Here is a 17527-nt window from a genome sequence, read left to right as displayed (position 1 = left end):
AAATTCCGGTTTTATAGAGGGGAGTTGGAGTTATCTAGGGGCAAATGGACATATTGATGCAATTTACCCGCACTTCCAGGGCCAGCGGCCACATTAAGTAGTTCAATTATAACTTAAATGCATATTATTAATGAGTTTTTATTGTTTAATGTTGGACAACTCCTCCCGCCTTAAGCGATCACACACATCTGCACTTTTTTACCCATCAGCTGCATATTTTATAGTGTTTTTAAGCACACATTTGAAGGAGCAACTTTAAGCGAAGAGCAAAAGAAGAGAAAAGCGCTTGGCCTGAAATTAAGTGGAAAAGTCTTTCGTTTACTGGCACTTGATTTTAGTTAGCTACCAAAAACTTAATCCAATCTGGCTCAGCTGACAATAGAGGCGGAAACTTTTAGCCTCAGTCCGTGTCATTTGGCCCATTCGGCAATTAAAGCCTGTGCATATGCCAAAAACAGATACGGATACAGATTAGAGCCCGGGCTCAAAGTCTGCTGATGGCTGATCATTAACGCGCTTTATTAACTGAATTTATTATAATTGTCAGCGCCAAGTCGCATAGTTTGCCATGGCAGGGCCTTAAAGTTTGACGACGACATTTCGGCGGTGGGATAATGAAGCTTATTTATAATTTATGCGCACTTCAAGGTGCCCGGGTATTAGGCGTGTTAATTTCCCGCATAAACCCGCTTGGATTCCGAAGGAAGCTCAGCTTTTAGTGCGAATTGGGGGCTGTCACTGGAGCACTTATGCGCCGACATGTGTGTGTGTGAGTGAGGTAATCTATCTTAATATATGCACTCCCCCGAATTTTCCAACCCCTTTTGGGGTGATGTTTTGCCTGCGGTTTTTCGGGAGTGGTTGATGTACTGGAATGTTGTTGTTCCCGCCACGCTTGCTTTGCCTAATTTGCCGGCTTGTGTTTGTGTTGGTGTTTGTGTTTGTGTGTACACATATATGGTTGGTACTATAGTACTATAGAGCCTCCGGTAGATGGATCACTGGAGCATGGCATGTCCTCGCATTCGCAGGATGTATGCTCTGGGCAAACACCTTCATCAATACTCGTTTCGGCTTTGACAGCAAACAGTTAAGCCTTTGCATTGGCATCATTAAAAATGAAGAACACACTGGGAAAACATTAAAATTTAACTGAAGTATTACAACTGAAGTTGTGATTTGAATAATCGAGGCTAAAAAAGAAGATAATATTAATGTTATAAGATATCCAGCAAAGTATACATATTTTGAATTTAAATTTAGATAGAAATCCAGTAAGCTAGCCATACTCTATATATGATTAAAATTTTTAATTTTTTTTCAATTAGTTGCATTCTTATGCTAATCAAATTAACTAAATCAATGCTAGTAAAGTCAAAACATTTCAATTCCCATTGTCAAACATTTATTTTTTCAATTCGCAACTAATCAATTTCCAATAAATCATTGCTAAGCATTTTATTTTCCGTGTATCTGCAAACAAGGGAAACTATCTGTTGGCATATTTACATAACTCCAGGTATATTTATTTGCATAGTTGGCATATCCTCGATATCGATATTAATCGTGCCAAAACTCATTAGGCCAACACTGGGCAAACATAAATTGTGTCCGACTAGCATTTAATTGAATATTTTGGCCAACTTATGCCGCATTCGATAAAATATATGGAGTGTCGCATAACTCTGGGCCCGGCCATCCCATCGATTAGCAGTGTGCAGTCCAGCCTGGCCATAAATAAACAGATGGAGTTTCTTGCCAGAGTTTACACTGTGTAATAATTTCAATTTACAACATATCCGTATCGTCGAAGGCAGTGGCCAGTGTCCAGTGTCCAGTGCAACGATATATCGGGGCTGACAGGCGATGCGGACATGAGAGTGTTGGCATTGATGGATGGCCAACTGCACGGTGCACCCAGGATGTATAGGTATACCCCACCAATCCCTCCGATCAAGCGGACAATTTATGTCAGTTTGATGCCTGATATATGGCCAGTGTCCCCATATAATGCATATCTCAACCGATAATACACCACCAATGAAAAAAAAAATAAGACCAGGGATGAGCAGTATCCACTTGACTTAACAAATCACAGAGCAATAACAAAAGATTCATTACTTATTTATACAATTCCCATCCCCCGGGGGCCACCCTCTCGAATATCTTATTAAATACAATTCAATTTGGGGTCTGGGAGTGAAGCAGGAAATCGTAAGCGATGATGCTGGGGCTATTTTGGCAAACATTAGGCCGGCAATCGCCAGTGGATCGGGGGTAACAAGTTGTTATTGTTATGGGCAAATACATATCTATATCTATATCCACCCTCCATTGCTGTCTGCGCATTTTTTATGCGATTTACCATATAACAAACACATTACTCGCGTACCCTCTTCCTGTACAGACATCCCTCATCCTCATCCCCTCAGCTGTGCAAATATTTTGGCAAAGATGCTCGAGGGCTAATGTGTATATAGTAAGTCCTGGCGCGGTTGAGTGGTCATATTTGATCGCCGCCCTTGATTTCTGCTTTCATTCGGCCCCCGGTTGCGTTTTTTTCCAAAGTGATTTTCCTTTTTCCGCCGTCTGTGATTCGTCTTTGATTTGTTTATGCGATTTCATAAAATATTTATCCCCCGGCATAGTTGTTAAATCGCCTGCAATGACTTTCCCTTTTGCCAGTCCTCCCTTTTCCCGCGTACTGTTTGCCCAGACTGTTTGATCTTGCCGTCTGTTTATTTGACTTCACGCTCGATTGCCGAAAATAATTTGATATGAGAGAAATAAAGTGTAATTTTTTCCTGATTCCTGATTTCTGATTCCGCTTTCGGCGCCTGATTGAAAAATCCAGCGAAAAAAACCCTGAATGTTATTAAAATTACAAACTACAAAACACTGGCCAAAAATCAACGCACAAGTTATATATTTTTACGGCCTTTCACACAGCTAAAATAAAAGGGGGCCAACAAAAAAAGTGGACTTCCAGTTTAGTCCACTTCCTGCACCGGCTCGCATTCATTTGGCCTAATAAAAAACATTCAATGAGCGAAGCATTCACTTGGCCAAATAAAGAAAATTGGCGAGAAAAGCGTCGGCCATTCAAATGGCTTTCAATGGCGGCTCCTTCCTTCCGCCTTTTTATACCCTTGCAGAGGGTATTATAATTTCAGTCAGAAGTTTGCAACGCAGTGAAGGAGACATCTCCGACCCTATAAAGTATATATATTCTTGATCAGCATGACTAGGCGAGTCGATCTAGCCATGTCCGTCTGTCCGTCTGTCCGTCTGTCCGTCCGTTTATATGCAAACTAGTCTCTCAGTTTTAAAGCTATCTGCATGAAACTTTCCCTTTCTTTCTATTGCAGGTAGTATATAAGTCGGAACGAGCCGGATCGGACGACTATAGCATATAGCTCCCATAGGAAAGATCGGAAAAATAAATGAAAAAAAATTATAACTTTGCTGTTTTTTAATTTTTTGTTTAGTTCTTCGACATATAGCAATGGTTAAATAATTCAGAATTATGGTTTAAATTTCATCAAAATCGGATGACTATAGCATATAGCTCCCATAGGAACAATCGGAGAAATAAATGAAAATAAATTATAACTTTGCTGTTTTTTAATTTTTTGTTTAGTTCTCGACATTTAGTAATGGTTAAATATTTCCGATTTACGGTTTAAATTTTATCAAAATCGGACGACTATAGCATATAGCTCCCATAGGAACAATCGGAAAAATAAATGAAAAAAAAATTATAACTTTTCTGTTTTTTAGTTTTTTGTTTAGTTCTTCGACATTTAGTAATAGTTAAATATTTTCGATTAACGGTTTAAATTTCATCAAAGTCGGACGACTATATCATATAGCTTCAATAGGAACAATCGGCGAAATAAATGAAAAAAAATTATAATTTTTCTGTTTTTTAATTTTTTGTTTAGTTCTTCGACATTTAGTAATGGTTAAATATTTCCAATTTACGGTTTAAGTTTCATCAAAGTCGGACGACTATAGCATATAGCTCCCATAGGAACAATAAAAATATATAAAAGACCTATCAAATAATTGAGCTGCAAATCATCATAGCTTCAATGTTTTTAAACATATACGCAAGTAAATTATAATTTTAATGTTTTCAAAAATGTTTAATTCTTGCAATAGCTGCAAGGGTATATGAACTTCGGCTTGCCGAAGTTTGCTTTCTTTCTTGTTTAGCCTCAACTTAGTGGAACGCCATTTGATTTTGAATGAACTTGGTGAAAATTGCCGAGTAGCCGTAGCCCCCCTTCCCCGAGCCATCCATTCCAAAAGGGACGAACAAAATTAAATACACGCAATGCGAATGAGCCGGCAAAATCACACACAGCCGTAACAAGCCAGAAAACAAGCCAACAGTCGGCAACAAAAAATACAAAACGAGCCATAGAAAATCTTGGAAAATGAAGCTCATTAAAAAAAAGGCGGCACGAAGAAGGTCCACAAATTTGAAGGCTTCCCCTCGAATGGACAAATAAAAGAACTTGCCGAAAAGTGAGAGGGAATTTGATGGGAGATGGAAAGTATCACAACGACTAATTAAGACTCTAGGATGGGCTAATCTAGTATGTGCGTTCAACTTGAAACTGTATAAATAGTACAACAAATTAATTCATTACTCAACTGTCCAAAAATATTATATTTTATAAAATGCATAAGGTTGGAAAACATTTAAGGAAACAATCTTTAAATGATGATTAAGGCTATATTATTATATAATTACTTTTTTGGTTTATAAGCAATTTAGTTAGACCATGTACACCAAAAAATGTGTAAATTTAAACCAATACCCATAAATTTCTCTTCAAAATTGAAATAGCCCTTTTCTGGTCAGCTTCAATAACTTTGCCTCCAAGCTGTATACGTACATCAATGTAAGATTTATTTTCTCCACCCGACAAAAGAGTATCCAAAGCCAATGAGTAGAATCACTCCTCTTCACGCCTTCCCAAACAAGCTTGCCTTTATCACCGAGTTCAGTCCCTACTCAGTCGACAACAAAAGCAACTAGCAACTATACAAAGCGAAACTTTCGACTTCATTTGCATACATAGCGCTCTCGAGAAATGTAATAAAAAATGATAAAATTCTCGGGAGAGCGCAGTCCGCCACTCGCACACAAACACACTGTTGTAGAGAATGGCAAAGGACAACGCTGCCACGCTGCCACGCTGCCACGCCCCCTTGACCCCTTGACCCCAGTCCGTCCCCTGCAAGTTTGGGGGCGGACTGGGCAACTGTGCGTGCTGTCCCCTTGGTGGCACCGCAAACGAACCCAGTTTCCAGCTACCAGTTAGAATTTCCCAGTTGGCCAAAAAGTCCGGTGTTGGCCAGTTGGCCAGTTGGCCAGGCCGCCAAAAATGAGCTGATTTCAAACAAGGCTGCGCGGCATTCATGGCGATTCGTGGTGACCCCGCTTACAGGAGGGGGCTTGAAAAGAGTCCGGAGTACCAAGTCCGGAGTGAAACAAAGGCCTTGAAACTAGGCCAGCAGCTGTGCTGATTTGGGGGCGTGCGGAAACTTTGTGTTGATATGGCCTACTCCAAGCCCCACTCAAACAAAAAAAAAAATATTAAAAAAAGCCAGCGATTTCTTTGCTCTTTTCAATTTATATATGTAGAGAAGGGTAGGGGGGCCAGAATGGGTTAATGTGGCAGGCAGCACCTAAAACCAACCAATTAAAGCGAATTTTCGGCCTTTCCTTTTGAAACTTTTTTTTACGCATGGGTCAGCGCTAGTCCGCTGTGTTTTAAACTTAAAGTAAATGCTAATGAAACGCCATTTAGAGGGTCCACAATGGTGAAGGATTTCTGCTATTTTAGTCAGTGTAAAATAACAGCCGAGAAATAATATACCCTTTTTAAAGAGCCAACATCTTGTGCAAACAAAGCCAATCAAAGGAGTCCACATTCTACGGTCTTCAACTGCCCCAAAAACTGACAACTAATTATGAATATGTTTCAACACATTCAATGCCTCACAGACACATTGGCATTAAAACTGACCAAACAAAGTTCCAGTTGAGTCTAATTTGGCTACACACACACACACACACACACACTCTCGGAAAACTGAACTTATGCAAATAGAGCTGACCGAAAAGTTACGGGTGGAAGGAAGGGTCCGACAACCCCATGAAAATGACAATAATAAAATTTAATGTACACACAGACGACGCATATGCATGTGGATGTGGAGGTCCTGTATGTGTATGTAAATGTCCTTTGCCAGCCGTAAAAACGTTTCCGACAGTTTCCTGACCCCTCACCAAATTTCCACCCAAAATGAAAGAAAAGACACAGCGCCATGGTACACTAAAATAAATGTAGATTAATTTTAAAAAGTTATTTAAATGATAGAATCAGCACATTGCCATATTAATTGATTCTGGAGGTAATTAAACAATTTATATGCTCTTTTATTGTAAAGTTAATCTTTATTTATCTAATTAAATTAGTTTTTAGAAAACATTCTCCGAGTTCTAAAACCAATTAAATTTCCAACTACAAAACAATTTTTTTTCTTGTCTTAAACAGGTTTTATCGTTTAAAAATATTATTTATATTATTATTATTATTCATAAATTAAATATATTTTGTAATATCTCTGGCAACCAATTTCGGTCGTAATTATTTATACATTTTTTTACGGTGAAAGGTAAAATGGTTGAGGATAAGGAGTAGGAGTTGGTAGAATTGAAAGTCATCTAGTTGACTAACAGCCGCAGTTCTCTGAACATGCATACATATATAGCAATAAGTGGGCGTGGTTGAGGGAGTTCATTGCATGCCAAATAGGGGGGTTGGGGGTGGGTAGTGTGTGTGTGTGTGTGTGTGCCGGAGTGTGTGCAGCAGACCAAAACACTTCCTACCGCTTTGGCCAAGTATCATTAAAAATATAAAAGTATTTTATGCCACACAAAGTACGACAGTCTAGTGTCCTCGGCTCCTTTTTTCCCCTCTTCCGCCACAGCCCCTCACCCCCTCACTCATTTTATATATATATTTTTTGTAATTTCAATTTTTTTAAGCACTTTTATGGAACGTTGTCTGGGGGCAAGTCATTGTCATTTGGTCAGCTGCGAACAGCTGCCAGCTAGCTGCACCAGCCGCCCACTCCCACTTCCTCACATTTTCCGCAAAACACCCAGCTGGGTCACTTCATTATCATGTTAATTTTGTTGTAATTTGCTTGCTAAATGTTGCCAAGTCGTTGGCCATTTTTCCAGCATTTTTCCGGACCGGCTTCCAAGTGTAGTCATCTCCTCGACGTCGTCCTCCCTCCGGCTGTGCATATTTAACTTTATTTATGGTTTTTGCTTGCTTTCATATGGAAAATTAGAATTTTTGACTGGCTCTCCTTGGTTTTTCCCCCATCCAGCACTAATTTGCCAACTATTTTGCAAAGCAAAGTTTCCTTTTGTCGTTCTCGGGGCAAGTTTTTGGCCGGACCACAAAAATATGCCTGAGATTATTATTGTCATTGAGGAAGGAATGGGGGCCCCTTTTGGCCCGGCTCATATGCCAACTCAATTGGCCGACTGACTCTTCCCACTGCCCCGATTTTCTTTGTATCCCTGCTGACAGTGCCTCTGTGTGCCTGCCAGTCAGTCAATATTTTTCGTAACGCTTGTGCTAATTATGCGAAATGTTGACAGGGCAAACTGTGTCACAGTGTTTGGGCCTAATTATACCCACGAGGGCTCATAGCCCATTTTGCCCCTTTTCGGGTTGAAGTTTTCTTCGGAAGGCCCATCGAAACGTAATTTGATTTATTCATTAGACCATTGTCGGCGATTAGATCCACTCTGGCACTTGTTTATCCGCTCAATTTGGAACGCAGTCGGGCCATGTCCTCCAACCAAACAGCAAATTGAAAGGGTTTGCCAAGGCATGGGCCAGATTAGGGCCACGCATGGCCAGGCGGACTACAAAATAATTGACAACAGTCGAGGGAGGAGCTGAGTTGGAGGTGGAGGTGGAGTTGGTGCTGGAACAGGGAGCCGGACCGGAGCCAACTGTCCAACTGACTGACAGACGCAGGCCAACAGACGGGAGTGGTCAAAAGCCCGGCTGCAATCGCTCCCGAATGAGCAGAGGCTGCTGTCTAAATTGGAAATGTCATTGAGGCGTTTAACGTGCGGAGCATCTGCAGTCCCAATGACAACGACATCGACATCCGACTCCGACTCCTGCTTCTGCTCCTGCTCCTGCTCCTTCACCAACTCCTGCTAAAACTCCTTCTGCAACTTCGATTCCGTGCTCGGTACGTGGGCAAAATCATTTAAAGCGGCTGACAGGATTTAGCGAAGCTGAAGGCGAAGTTTGGAGACACTGCACTGGAAAAAACATACTCACTTGTTTTATTTTGATTAATAAAGAAATCTTATTAATTACTTATTCATCATTTAATGTTGTTTTTCTTGCTAAAAGTAAAGAAAAATATTAAAAATAAATACCCGATGTTCATTAAATTAATAATAATAATAAATTTATTATTAATTATAAAAATGGAAACATGAGTGTTTTCGAGGTATTGTCACTTATTCTGAAAATCAAAATTTAAGAATTTTCGATTTCTCAATGTCATGTTAAAATCAATGTTCTAGTTAAAACTTGTCAGTCTTAAAGGCTCAAATTGCCAAATTTACTTGGTTTAACAAGATTATTCATTCTATTCATTTTCAATTAAACATTTAAACTTGTTTTTCAATTTAAAAGGTTTAAATGCTAAAAGTAAAGAGAAAATTTATAGATTTTTAATTGATTACCATAAAATTGGAACATTTAACTAGGGGAACAATTGGCATTTATTCTAAATATGTTAATTAAGGATTTTCCGATTACTCAATGTCATGTTAATGGCAGTGTCCTGATTCGGTTGTCAAGCCGAAAATTAGGAAGACAATTAAGCTTTTGATCTCTCAGTTTGATTTTCTTAATGAAAGCAGAGTCTTGCAATTAACAATAACAAACTAGAACTTTAACATGAGATTGAGAAATCGGACATAAATAAATTTTTTAAACTGTTTTTGGGTGCACCTAAAGTTGGAGTGGCAATCGGCCATCAAATGACAGCCAATTGTTGCAGTCGGCCACTCAGCAGCTGAGGGGGAAATCAATCGCTTACCTGGACAGACATTCAATGCCCGTCCATTCAGACGGGGAAAATCGGTTTGGGGCGACGACGACGATTTGACAAAAGCAATTTCAGGAATAAAGCCTGCCAGCCTCGTCCTGCAAGTTATATTTAACCCCCGGTTTTCCCCCCTCTTTTCACCTGTCATCCGCAGACAACAAATTCATTTGCGACTGTCGTCTGCAGTGGATCTTCGAATTGAGAAATCGCACACGTCACCTGCAGCTGCGTGACTCGCTGGAGGAACTGCAATGCACGCTGCAGGAGCCGAAGCTCTCGCACTTTGTGGACCCGGTGCCGCCGACCATCCTGGACATGCTCAACATCGGCGGCTTCACGGCGATTGGCAGCAACAGTGCCAGCATGGGCGGCGTGGGCAACAGCGTGGTGGGCAGCAGCTACAGCGGCCTGACGCTGGACGACAGCCGGAAGCACTCGGCCAGCAGATCGCGACAGGCGCTACGCGGACAGCGGCAGTTCGCCGCCAGTGCGGAGAACGTGGTGGAGTCGAAGCTGCTGCGGCGGCGGCGGAAGCGGCAGCAGGAGGAGCTGAAGCAGCAGCAGAAGGACCTGGCAGCAGTGGCCCCGGCCCACAAACGGTATGACTACTACGACGAGAACACCGGCGGCATGACCCTGGGCCATGGCCTCGATCTGGACGACAATCTGAGTCTGCACAAGCAGGGATTCTATGGAGCTGGCTCCCCGCCAGTCGGCCACAACGATGTGGATGTGCTGATGACGTCGCACGGCTCGTCGGGCGACGCCCTCGACATCCTGACCAACAAGAATGCCGTTCATGTCAAGCTGTTCCTGCTGAAGCCCGAGATGCTGCCCTGTCACGATGAGCTGAGCGATCCCACCGAGCTGCCTCTGTCCCGCGATCTCATGGATGTGCGCAGCAATGTGGGCCAGGACATGTCGACGGCAGGCGCAGGATCAGGTCCTTTGGCCCAGGGCATGGTCATCCTGGCTACTCTCATACTCACACTCAGCCGGGGTTGAATCCTTCGAGGAGAGAGCGTGGCTGCCTAATGGCAACCCCCAACATTTGGTTCTACATTGTTGTACATACTGTCTTGGAGATGTGGTGCCCTTGGGAAACGAGCTTCAACACGAAAAAAACACACGCGAAACAAGAAAGATACCAGCTACAGTCCTGTAAATATGTAAAAAGGGGTAACGAAATTCGATAAAATTACTACTATAAACCTAGCTGATAGCTGTAATGATAGACTCGACTTTTCACCAAACAACTTCGGCAGCAGACTCAGATTGAAATACAGAAACCAAAACCAAAACCAAAACCAAAACGAACCCAAACAAAAAAAAAGAAGAACCTCCGAGCAAACTGGCGTTTCATTTAAAGAGAGATACTCAACTTGACGACTACCACTACACTCTACTACATAGCATTAGTTTAAAATGGTTAGCCATAGTGACACATTCGGTTTACTTGAGCAAGGTACATACTACAGTAACACTTGGAAAGCGCTAAACGTCTTAGGTGGAGAGACAGAGCTGGCCAAAAACCACTACAATGAGGCATGCCTGTAAGATAAACGCAAACGCAGAACATGACACATTCGCTGAAAGTTGCAACGATAGCCGTTAGTCGATAGGCAATAGAAGTTAGCAGATAACAGATAAAAGTTAGCAGATAGCAGATAAATGTAATAGGTAAACGTAATAATCCCGGCCACCCCGCAAGTTCTTGTTAGAATTTAAGTCAGCTTTTTAGTTGTAAGACTGTTTGCTACCCTACAACTGTCGCCTGAATTTCCCGAAAATGAAAACTCCCCGGAAAAACACTTTTCTGCTTTTCTCCTTCTTTCGCCGCACCAGAAATGTAAACGAAAACACGAAATAAAAATGAATACATTGCGAATTTATATAACTTATTTGAATAGATTCAAATTATAGCAAACAACAAAAGCATAAAGAGATTAAATAATAAAAACAAAACAGAAATATGCATAACGATTTTTGTAGCTTAAGACTGAATATATAAAGGTAAATTATGCTAATATATACAAAATATTTATATGGAAAAATACTGTATGTTTAATTGTATTGTATTGTAATGAATGCAAGCTGGGGGAAAGGGTAATGTCATTTTTAGAGAAAAACCAAAAAAGCCGACGATTTGTGCATTCAAATTAATATGGATGCATATGACACTTTATTTGGCAATTTATTACGTATTAAATTATGCACAAAACTATGATTTACCAAAACAAAACCAAAAAAAAACAAAACGAGAAAAACCCAAAAAAAAAACTAAACAAAATCTGTTTGATTAATGTGTTTAATAATTCATATACAAAAAGAAGATAAATTAAGCAAAAACCAATGCAAATTTATTGTGTAAAAAAAAGGGAAAAAGTTGAAACGCAAAAATCCCCGAAAAATGGGAGCAGCCGAAAGGAAAAGCCAGAAAAGTAGAACGCCGAGCATAAGGAGCAAGCATAGTTTTAGTGGACAATCAGCAGATAAGTGAAGCGAGAGCAAACAGCAGGAAAATCGGGGAAAACCCCGACGAGCTGGCAAGCAGAAACGCGGAAAAGCGCCGGAAAATGGGGCAAACTCAAAAGCACTTGAGACAAGCGAAATAATGAAATAGACGTGAGCAAAGCAGAAAACACAAAACTATTTTAAGTAAATGGATATAAGCTAAATGTATTTAGTGTTTTGATTAGCCCCTAAGAACTTAAACACAACCGAGAAAATCCACAAAAAAATAAAAACTTATAAATGTGAAAAAAATGAGAAATCTAAGGAAAACTTCTATCTAAGCAGGGCACTAATTTTCATTACTGTTGATACTCAGCCACTTTACACTCATTTGATTTGATTGTCACGAAGTTACTATGCTAGAGATTGTGAAAGGATTTTCAGTTGCCTCAAGGAGTCGGGCGAAGTTCGATTGATTTAGCCACTCTGTCTAATGCATTAAATGCTTGTAATAAATTAATAACGACACGAACACTTATTTCATATTTAGCCTTAAGAATTGAGAAATTTTAACCAAAGATTTTGTGTTCCTCTTGTTGCCTAACATACACTTCGGTTGTTTTGTTTTATGTGTGCCATTTGAAATGATTTTCCTCTCCCATTTTTTTGTACGGCTAAGCAGCGCATGGAAGTAGGCAGCGAGTAAAGTAATTTTTAAATATTAATAACTAAATGTAGCTTACTTAATTATTTTAACTTAAATGTACACAGAGCGAACGGAAACAAGCAGCAAATAATATAACCGAAATATAAATGTACTTGATGTAAGAAGTTTGCTAAATTGAAACCGAAACCGAAATCGAAACCGAAATGTCAACCCCAGCCCACACAAAAAAAAATAAGAAAACCATGATGCGAGGACCTTAGGGGCGTGGAATGTGGAGGGGGCGTGGCGCCACCAAAAAAGAGCCGAAAACCAGAACACATTCCAACTGCAATATTTTGTTTAACTTTTACTTTTACTGGATGGAGCCCCCTCTTTAAGTCCTCGTGCCGTTTAAGGTCGCGCTCATGGAATCCAGAAAACAATTTTGAAAGAAAAACCATCTAAATATATTTAATGTAAAAAAAATAAACCAAAAACTGAGTGTTTCTTTTTATTTTATTGTCTTGCCTTCTTTGTAGCACAAAGCGTCTTCTGCTGCCTCGAGTAAAACTTGAAATATTAAAATGCTTCCTGGACCGGAGCCGCCTGTTTATCACTTCCGCAATTTAAGCGCGCACAAAACATTTCGGCACATGGCTCGATGGCGCCGTAAAATATGCAAAGCTTTGCCCCATCTTATTCCAGAATTTCGGGAATTCAGCGCCGCAGGACTCACCGCGGCAGCTCCTTTTGTGCTCGGATATTTTGCTAAATTTCATTATTGACTGAGGCAGCCGCATACGTTTCACGGCCCCATTCATTCAGGTGGGCATAAGAAATTGCCTGCCCATTAAGGCCGCTTCTCGCTCACCCATCACTCATACGCCGCGTATGCCCTAATAATAAAGTTGTATGCACATCGTTTCGCGGATAAGCTTCTGCCGCATGACTGTAGGCGTGGCACTGCACGCCACAGTGGCGAAAGTGGAAAATGGGGGAAATCAATGGATAGAAAGGGGGAGCAGCGCTGCAAAGTGATAAATTGGATCCAAACGGTGGAGCAGATTTATTGATTTCATTGGGCGGCTGCTGAGCAACCGAGCGGCACGTCAAATTGAATAGACGCCACCGGCGACAAAAATCAAAAACAGATATGCAAATAAAGCACACACACTTACACCCGAGCACTAAGTGTGTGTGTGAGGTGGAAAATGGCGTAGCAAAAATGGCGGCAAAACAACGCGCTTTTTGCCCATTTACTCCCGGGCGTGTCAAATTTTTGCAACTGATTATGCCAAAGGCGCCAACGCTGGAGTTCACAATGCATGCATGGCTGAGGATTGGTAATGGGTAGGTACTGACTGGTGGGTGGTGGAAAAGTGCTGGGCTTACGTCACAGGGTCTGCCAGACACGTTGCTAGACGATGCTATCAAACAAAACGACGGCGACAACGGCAAACGGCAACGGCAGCTAAGTGCGGCCTGCCAAGTGCCCGCGGACCCATCTGAAGTGGGTTGAATGGGTGAATGGGTGAATGGTGATGGTGTTGCACTGAAGGGGGCATTTATTCCGCGATATGCCAAGCAGCGACAGCCAGGGAGAAAAAATCAATCAAGCGAACGGCTTTGACACTGGCTGTCCCGATCGGAAATGCGAAAATGCCGGCAGGAACCAGCAACCAGGAACCTTCTCCTGTTTGCTTTGAGCTTGCAGTTCCTTTTTCCATTACCAGAATGCGCTTTGAGATCGACCCTAGACCTGCACCACAGTTTAGCTGGCTTACCCAACCCTTCTTCGGTTATGTTCTATATATTTATTTTTCTTCTTTTTTTTCCATTTCCCTGGAACGACGAAAGGCACGTGATTGACATCTGTCTATGGACTGGGGCCAATATGGCGTGCGATTTACGTGGCTTTATTATTACCTTCGCTACATATGTATTTTTTTATGCCCGCCACTCGAGCAGTGCAAGGGTTTATTGTGCTGCTTGGAGTATGGGTAACAAATGGACGAATGAAGTACTACATCATACTCATAATTTATACATATTCGACATTAGTCAGAGTGTCGATTCGGCAGGGTAATTGCCATCGTCATAACTTTATTAAAAGTACGAAAGCTAAAATAAAAGGGTTGTAGTCGTCCAACACTATTTGCTTTTATGAAGGTAAAACACGCCTTAAAAATAATTTTGTTATTTTGGCCGGACCAATTTTAACAACAAAAGCCAATTTCTCAGCCAAAAACAATTAGTATTTTGAACCAAGTATTTAATGCCATGTCTTGTTGAGCTCAGAATAAAATTGCCAAAAAGTTTGCATTCAAGCACAGAAACAAATTGTTGGTCCCATTTAAAATGATGATAATGATGTTACCCCTTTTAAACAAACCGAAAAAAATGGAACAAAATTGTATTTTTCGAAACTAGCCACAAACGTCCATTTTCAGTGTTTTTGGGACTTAATAAAATGTAGAACCAGGGCGTAGGCAACTTTATTATAATTTTTACGATTCCACATACGCTGGCTGCGGGCAAATTGCATTTCACGGCAGCCAAAGAAACTTGCCGATCCAAGCCGCTGCTCGGCTAATGAAATACAGCAGGCTGGCGTATCAATAACGCAAATGAAGCACTCTCCGAGGGCACAGTAGTGGAGTAGTTGGAGCAGGACCAGTACCAGGAGCGAAATCGGGAATCGGCATCCAGGAGCCGTGCACACTAATAAAGTTAACATGGCAAACAACTCGGCAATGATGTGAACTTTATGCACAAGCTAAATGTCGTTTGATGCAGCGACACGATGACGACGTCGCCACGCTCCGTCGGATGCGTCCAGCTAAAAGCTTTTGGCAAAAAAGCCAACAAAAAGTTAGCACACGAATAGCGGAATAGATGCGCAGGTATGGCAGAGGCAGAGCTATTGGTAAAAGGTTTTCAGCCAAGTGAACCGTGCACTTAAACGCAAAAAAGAAGAGGTGACGAGAGTGGGCTAGAATCGACTCTAGAGTACCGTCTCTTAAATAACAGCCTTTATTGGATTTATCACACATTTGGTAGCTATAACACTAAATAGACGAATATATAGTTAAGTCTTATTAAGCTTCTTATTTTTATTTATTTATTTATTTAGCAACCCATTATACCTTGTCAACTTTTTGAGTGCTGGGTATGATTGCATCTGCGTGCATCAAAATGCCAGCTTGAAATTTAGTTTCGAGTAGCGCAACGTTTATTATTCAATTATGACAGCAGAGATGGTCAATTTTTTTTATAGACGTGCAATAACGTTGGTCTTTATTCTAGGTTTTTGTTAGATAAATGTCTTGATTTTAAGATTTGAATATTTAAATTTAATGTATAAGATTAAAGCTTACTGTTTTTCAAGAAGTTCAACAAGTTTTATATAAAATCAGTAGCTAAAATCCCTAAAACCTAAAAAAAATTCATATGCCCCAACTAATATCATTCATCACATGCATTAGAGTGATAAAAGGATTTGTTTTTTGTCGGCCAACTTCGCTAAGCCAACTTTGTCTGCCGGCACTTTGCACACCTATTCACAATGTGACTGATGTTTACTGCCATTGGCCATTGTCACAAAGTTTGCTCATCGGGCTTATGACTTAGATCAGGCCATAAACCGATTTTTGAATGCGTTTTTATGCAAAATTCCTGGTATTTTCGTCTAAACGAAAACCGCAAACTGTTTGGCAACAGGCGAGTTGGTGTTTACTCAGTGAAAGACAAGAGGCCGAAGGTGAACTTGGAGATATGACAACTTGACCACAATTCCTGTTCGAAATGTGGCCAGATGAGAGCCGCAGTTCAGGCCAACCCATGCTTATTTGCCATGTCCTTTTTTATTACCCAATTTTTGTGCTTTAAAAGAAAGGAGAAAGGAGAAAGCACCGGCCAAATCGAAGCGGCATTATTAATAACCTTTTTGGGGCAGGCGATACCCATCGAAGCTGGCGTCTTAATTAGCCCACAGCAAACCGACAGGACAGCTGTCCTGCGACCACATCTGCACATCCCGGCACGGCACAGCCGAACATGAAATGTGTCTAATGAAGTTCTCCGGTGATTTATGGCCCGAACATTGCCGCCGGCTTCATCTCCTAATCCAACTGCGAACCTACGGCTCCGGCAGGACCTCCGACGATTAATAGATGTCACTCAATACCTCAATATGGCCGAAAGCGGGCGCCAATTTCCGAAAACTAGCAGTCTCGAGGAGTGGCTGTCCTGCGGACTCCTTGAAAATTTAATGGCTTCGCTTGATGGCCAGGACATGGGCCGAGTTTATTACTTTAAAATCGCTAAATGCGCCATAACATCGACATGGCGGGATAATACGAATGGTGTGTGTTGCCAGCTCATAAAAGTGCTTTTAAGGGCCATAAAGCTGATAAATTGAAACTGCGTTGACAACTGGGCGAACGAGATATAAAACAAGCAAGCTTTATCAGTCTTTCACAGCAGTAGGTGTACCTACTAATTTACCTATTTCATTATATTTAATAAATTAAATAGAACTGCAGCAATCCTCTTATCCATCTCCAATTGCACTAAGTAATCTTTTCCCGGCGTGAATCCACCAGCACCTTAAGAACTTGGCAAAGCTTCAATCCTATTGTAGGGAATAACACTTACAGAAAATTTTTGCCTTAAAAATATATTACTTTAAATAGCAAATTTTAGAATTTGAATTAGCGATTTGTTGAAATTTGTATGATAATGAAAACTAACTAAGTATGATAATCAAATCTAACACCTAAGTCATAAATCTTTAAAATATAAATTTAGCCTATGTAATAACTAGGTAATTTTATCCAAATAATTTGATCTTATTTGTTTAGTTGAAATCCTTAAATTTGGTACTATCAATATTGTTTTCCCAGTGATTCACCTGCTAGTTGGGACCATAAAACTGCAGTCATTCCAGCCCTGGGTCGTTGCCTTCTCTTGGCCAACTCTTTAAGCCGCCTTTCACGCAATTTCTTTTATTATGTCGTGGACCGGCATTGCAGTTTGATTTTATTTTTAGCAAATAAGCCGAGGCAAATAACAACAGCGTCGGGCGTTGGAAGGCTTTGTGGGCCCTTCCTTGGCTCCCACGCTTTTCACTCAACGAATGACCCTTGTTGTTGCCGGTTCGGAGTTGCCTGGTTACGCAACTGCCTGTAGGATCAACTGTCCACCCCAACCCACCCCCGCCCACCCATTGGCAATCATTTCTAGGGTCAT

At 41.0% G+C, this 17527-nt stretch overlaps 1 protein-coding gene across 1 annotated transcript in view; it reads left to right on the top strand.

The window, feature by feature from the left end:
- Window positions 1–12767, top strand: part of LOC108146079 (connectin) — a 44026-nt gene extending 31259 nt beyond the window's left edge. The window contains exon 5 of the mRNA XM_017271895.2: window positions 9332–12767. Within this exon, the coding sequence (XP_017127384.1) occupies window positions 9332–10182 (851 nt within the window). The 3' untranslated portion in view covers window positions 10183–12767. The remainder of the gene's footprint in view (window positions 1–9331) is intronic.
- Window positions 12768–17527: the final 4760 nt, after the last annotated feature.

Source organism: Drosophila elegans, unplaced genomic scaffold (assembly GCF_018152505.1).
Source record: "Drosophila elegans isolate 14027-0461.03 unplaced genomic scaffold, ASM1815250v1 contig_208, whole genome shotgun sequence".
Lineage (NCBI taxonomy): Eukaryota > Metazoa > Arthropoda > Insecta > Diptera > Drosophilidae > Drosophila > Drosophila elegans.
Note: the sequence above shows the minus strand (reverse complement) of the source record. Positions and strands in the feature narration are given on the sequence as shown.